Genomic DNA, 5,859 nt, shown 5'->3' on the forward strand with positions numbered 1-5,859 from the left:
CATGTATAGTAGTAGGTTCCATGCCGCAATCTAGATCAAACACTGCTTTGTACTGCGAGGAAAATTTTTTTCTTGAATTGTATTTTCAATGTCATGCCATGATGCAGATGCACGTGATTGCTCCACAGTTTGGTTACAAAGAGCCTGTATGTGATCTTCTAATGCTTGATCATCAAATTGAAAGAGCTCCTGCTCCATTCTCCAGCAGTCAGGACATAACGTGTTCCTGTAGCTCTACGTACAATTTCTTCAACTTCCCTTCCATTTAATCTAAAACCGTTAACTAGATTTAGCAGTCCATCACAAAAAGCGATAGGTGTGGTGAATGGTTGAGGCATAACTCCGGCGATGTCACGTATATCTGCTGCGGTCCAAGCGCGATGACGCCAAAGTGTTTCTTGACCATTATCACCTCCTGGACCCGCGACCTCTATCACGGGAAACAGACTTTCACTTTTTTCCCGTTTTGACCAATATTTAATACATTAGCAAATGCTTTAGGGATGATCTCAACTGTTATTGAATTGTTATTAATTCTATCATGAGCGTGTTATGGGATCCACAACAATGGATTGTCTCCTCAAGTTACTCAGATGCTTTGAGTTTAACTCAAGGAGTCTAACCTTAAGGTTAGAGAGCTGCTTTTGAGAGCAGACAACCTCAATTGCAGATAGCTATTAGATGTGTGAAGAAAAACATCTGGCTCAATACGTTGCCGCCACATTGAGAGGGACTATGCGTGCTAGTCCAGCTCAAGATGCCAGTGACTGTTGAAATAAAATAAAAGCACTCCAACTTGACAGTGATTTGAAAATACTGAATTGTAAATAACATTACATTTAGTATGGTGCGTAAAGATTTAGAAAAGACCAGGTAAATGAGATGCATATTCTCTAAGACAAGAATAATAACAGCTGTATTAACTGTGATTTTTCTATTGGCATGTTGTATCATTCCACTGATGAGAAAACTGTCGCTGAGAATGGTTGGCAACAATTGAGCGTCATGAATGGTCTCCGACGCGCAATGATAGCTGCTGAACAACAACAAGCTCAAATGGCAAGAGTGCAACCACATCTCAACCCTGCCCCAGACCCTTGTACGATTATCTGAAGGACTCTGACGGCGAAGACAAAAGGTTTGAAGATGATCTGCATATCAATGAATGTTTTCAACAAAGACTTCATCACTACTTTCACCTGCCATGAACTGAGATGTGTTTTACTTTGCTGTATTTCACTCTGCTTTCCGATGGTGCATTTGTCTTTGTCTTATGTTTGATCTTACAATGTGTTTATGTTTGCATAAAAAAAGGGGAGAAGTCTTCACTGTCAAAAAAGAAACAAAAGAGAAACCGCCAAATCATTGAGTCTTCATCATGTTGAAAATTGTATTTGACTGTTGATGTTCATGATGTTCCACTTGCTCAAGTGCTCGGGTTCGATGTTATTCACGTTCGGGTTTTACATTGGGTTCATATTTCCCAAGCTACAAGCTACTCAAGTGTTCAGCATGTCATCTCGGGAAATCTTTTGATGCTTCCGGAAGCGAACTTACTGACATTTTCCTGCGATGGGTACTAACAGGGATTTTCAGACAACATTAAATATATGTATTTTATCAATCACTCAAGTTAAACTATAATCATTCAGTTAACCTTTAACATATCCTGATATTCAATATACTCCCACTGCTTTGCAATATTCGTACATGACTCACAATAAAACTAAAAAGGGATTGCTTACGAAGTTTTGGTGTGTGGGCCAGAAAACCTACAAAGGAGGGAATATGTTGTAGAATAAATGTATATGTTTCATTAGAAACCCGTGCAACACTTAAGTTAAAGTATGATCTGTTTACCAACAGCAATGGAATGATGAACTGTGGTTCACCCATGCTGGACTCAGTCTGTACAATCTGTACTTTGACTTCTTTGATGCTGACCACTGATGCTGACTATTGACAACTAGATGCTGATGTTGATTTGGAATAAACTAAGTCGCATCCCACAACCTGTGCGGTTCTCTTCCTGCACTCTAGATTTGTGGAACCCACTGGCTGGACAACATACACAGCCCAAACAACCATTCAAAAGAAAAAAATATGGAAAATATATTTTTTTAATTGTATTGGATTCTATCATTAGTTTTTGGAAGGTTTCTGATTGTGTAACAGATCATTGGTGGAAGGATGAGTTTCAAGAAGGGGGCAGGTGCTAAAGTGAGGCAGCAATAGAAGAAGGAACTTGAACATGCAGAACCGTCTGATGCAGTTGTGACTGCCTGAGAAGATTAGCATGGCAGAGGTGGTTCGTGAAGAAAGCATCAGAATAGCAACAGAATACAACGACATGCCTGAAACTTTCTCCCCAGGGTCAACTACTGCAGCGCCTGGTAAGAAAAAGCACTCCTTTGAACGATTATGAACTGTGATAGTTTGTATTGTTTTAATGTGGCGACCTGAGAGGACAAGCTGCTTGATGTTTATTGTTTTGTAAATCTTCTCCAACAAAGGGCAGAGTTACTACAAGGGCCTCGCTGTGGCGTTTGGACTCCTGTGTCTCCTACAAGTCGGTCTCAATGTTTCCCTTCGTATATGTGAGTATTTCTGTTGCTGTTTGTTGTCTCTGAGGTCACTTTTGGAGAAAAGTCTCTGGAGCGACTTCATGTTGAAAAATAATGTCACAAAATGCAAGATACAGAAAGAAATGCCACTGAAAGTTAAAAAAAAAAGGTAAAAATATGTTGTTTTCATTGAAATTTCTGTAAACAAATACAGCCGTTAAAAACAACTGAAATTATCCAAAATGTATATTTTAATATATCGGGAATAACTTGAACATTTGAGTCCATGCAATCCTTCAGAAAAGAAGGTAAAGTCTTTATAAATGCGGACAGGAAGAGCTCGGTGTGTGTGGGGAGGAGGAAGCTGTGGCAAACCCTGAAAGCCCGTAATGGGTTCTGGTGAGTGATGAATTCTGAATTCATTTGAAAGAAAAAAACACATTTAGCCTCTTCAGACCAAGGCGTTGGTTGACTTTTGCTAAATGACTTAAAAGGTAAAATAAGTTTGTCTTGTATGAGAAGAGTGTCCTTGTTTGTGGGCAAATATTGTTAACAATGCTGTTATTTTTTAATCATGATACTCTAACAAAGATATGTCTGAATCCCAAGTGACGCTGGAGACATTCATACATGTGGAATTTTCCTTCTTTTTCTCACTGAAAAGCCTGTCGTGTTGTTGTTTTTTTTTTTGTCACAGATAGTCCGGGCAGTGTCCCCTCTATGTGACGTTGGGTGCACTCGGCCAGTAGATGAACATTTTAACCAAGTAGCGTGGTGCTGAAAGAAAAACATGTAAAGTTGCATGTGTACTGCATCAAGATAGTTGATCAAGGAAATGATTTTGAAAGTGTCAACCGCAGCTGACGTGAAAGTCAGTTTTGAAGGGGACTTTTTTTTTAAACAGATGTATGCAGACACTGTCACAGTCACTTATAAAGTAACAAACCAGGTATAAAAAAATGTTGGTTACTCACATAACCCAGGTTCTATGAATATGTGCTCTGCCCACTCACAGCCTTCGCTGTTGGTTAATCCACCTCGCGGCACTGGCCTCGGCCTGGTGCTGAAAGAAAAACATGTAAAGTTGCACGTCTACTGCATCAAGATAGTTGATCAAGGAAAGGATTTTGAAAGCCAGTTTTGAAAGGGACTTTTTTTTATTTTTCTCTCAGATGTCTGCAGTCACTTATAAAGTGACAAACTTTTCTCTTTTCTTCTCACTTACAGACAATTCTGGAAAGATGGCCAACATTGACTTCAATCGTGCAAATGAGACTGCAGTCATGAAGATGAAGCTCAATGAATTAGGTGAATGAATATACATCTTAATTCATGTGTTTCACGCGAGCTACAACATATTTATTGATACAATGAGAGCTGAGGCTCAGAGTTGCATGGAAGCACAGAGATGGAGTTTACACCTAGAAAAGCACTGGGTTGCACATTCCTTCACCAAGCCACACATTTTCACCCAAACTATTATTTTGATATTATTGCCCTCATTTTATCTATAAAATGTGTATTTAAATAAGCTCAGGTCAATGTGCTCTGCCGGGCAGTAGGGGGCGGTAGCATTAATGCACCCAATGGTTGAGTGAGAAAAGCTTGACAAGAGAGTAATTTTTGAGTTCTTTCTGTCTATTATCAAGAGCCACAGTTTGTCACCATAGACACATGGACGTAGATTTACTTCAGTGATTCAACATCATTCAAACCCAACAACATTCAACATTTTGTTGGGTTTAATAAAGTCAGGATTTCCAACTTGTTTATTTAACCTTAACCTGGAATAAATAGAAATGAATGCAGGAATCTGGAATTAAATATAATCCACTTTCAAAGTGGCTGCAATGTATTTTTTTTTGCTGTCATGAGTAGATATTGTATTGATGTCTTGTTTTAATGATCCAGAGAAATATCTCCAACAAGGATGGCTGTATTTCCGAACCAGTCTCTACTACGTGTCACCAGTGCAGAAATCCTGGTTTGACAGCAGAAACTTCTGTGTTGAAAGAGGTGCAGACCTGGTGGTCATCAACAGCAGAGAAGAGCAGGTCAGTCACATGTCATAACTGAACTCAAGGGTGAGGATAATAAAATGTTTCCCTTTAACATCTGCGAAGGAGTTCACAAATCAATTTGTCAGGATTACATGGATTGGACTGAGTCAACAGCAGGACAACGGGCAGTGGGTTTGGGTGGACGGGACTCTGCTGACCAGAAGGTGCACACACACACACAAATGTACTGACACACGCTTTATCAAGTGACACTTTTCCATTTCTGGTTTCAGCTTCTGGTCCCCTGGAGAGCCAAATGATTTTGAGGGAATTGAGGAAAACTGCACTGAAATATGTGAACATTCTATAGAAAAGAGCTGGAATGATGCTCCTTGTCAACAGACGAACTTTTGGATCTGTGAGAAGAATATAAATTTCCTGTAACAAAATGCATTTCTTTGCTTCAGTAGAATCACTGTCCATCTCACCTCAATAGTCCACTATGATCTATAGCATTTTATTTTTCCACGTCAATTGAGGGAAGATGTGTTTTTGCATTTTATTAAATCATCATGAGATGAATTATGAGCAGATAATAATTCATAACTCTGAGGAAGCTGATGCTTGAGCCTTCTGCTGTTCTCTTGTATCATTGCAGCTTCAAGCCAGACAATATTTTACCAGAGGTTTCTGGATCAGGAAACCAGTTTTTGGATGAGCATTTGTGAGATGGTGTAACACATATCACACACACACCAAAGTGAATGACATTTTTGAATGTGTATAATAAAGCATGTATGCAACAGCTGCTGTTTCTGATAAATATCTTCTACTCTCCGTAGACAAAGTCTTGTGAGTTCATGTTACATATGACAAGCTCCAACAAGTGAACATTCACATATAAACAAATTTTGGTGCAGATACAAAGTGGGTGAGTTTATTATCAATACTTATTATAGATGCGCCTTCTTTGTGCATTTTGAGTTGAACACTTTCCATGACTCAATTCCTTAACAAAAATAAGGGAATGTGTTTCAGCTATTTTCAGGTCTCAAGCCAATATTTCATAAACACGAAATCCATGATGGGGAAGTGACTGATTATAGTCACTGACAAGGGAATTACATACATGATAAAAATGACTGTTGGGACACAGGTTACTCAGAGCAGGGTTGTTCATCCTTTTTTCTAGCCATTCATTCATCGAACAAAATCCTGAGGCTCACCACCAAAGGAACATCGGCCAGTGCAAAAATGTCCTTCGTCAAATGTGTGAAAACCTTTCACAACATTTG

General features: G+C 39.1%; 1 protein-coding gene across 2 annotated transcripts; it reads left to right on the forward strand.

Annotated features, from left to right (window-relative positions):
- Positions 1-2,271: 2,271 nt before the first annotated feature.
- Positions 2,272-5,290, forward strand: LOC128754501 (CD209 antigen-like protein E). Of its 2 annotated transcripts, none has more exons than XM_053857166.1 (6): positions 2,272-2,393; positions 2,514-2,597; positions 3,792-3,872; positions 4,476-4,618; positions 4,688-4,788; positions 4,858-5,290. In XM_053857166.1, the coding sequence occupies exons 1-6, from the start codon at positions 2,297-2,299 to the stop codon at positions 5,006-5,008; spliced, it is 657 nt and encodes a 218-aa protein (XP_053713141.1). In that variant the 5' UTR covers positions 2,272-2,296; the 3' UTR covers positions 5,009-5,290. The 2 variants fall into 2 exon arrangements, with proteins under 2 accessions (XP_053713141.1, XP_053713142.1); XM_053857167.1 differs by lacking the exon at positions 2,272-2,393 and adding an exon at positions 2,898-2,963 and having other exon boundaries at positions 2,522-2,597.
- Positions 5,291-5,859: the final 569 nt, after the last annotated feature.

This window comes from Synchiropus splendidus, chromosome 2 (genome assembly GCF_027744825.2).
Source record: "Synchiropus splendidus isolate RoL2022-P1 chromosome 2, RoL_Sspl_1.0, whole genome shotgun sequence".
NCBI lineage: Eukaryota > Metazoa > Chordata > Actinopteri > Syngnathiformes > Callionymidae > Synchiropus > Synchiropus splendidus.

Bases quoted from the DNA above. Each gene is read 5' to 3' on its own strand.
- LOC128754501 (XM_053857166.1), top strand. From the start codon at position 2,297: ATGGCAGAGGTGGTTCGTGAAGAAAGCATCAGAATAGCAACAGAATAC. The intron at 3,873-4,475 runs GTGAATGAATAT...TTAATGATCCAG, and splicing joins GATGAAGCTCAATGAATTAG to AGAAATATCTCCAACAAGGA. The intron at 4,619-4,687 runs GTCAGTCACATG...ACATCTGCGAAG, and splicing joins TCAACAGCAGAGAAGAGCAG to GAGTTCACAAATCAATTTGT.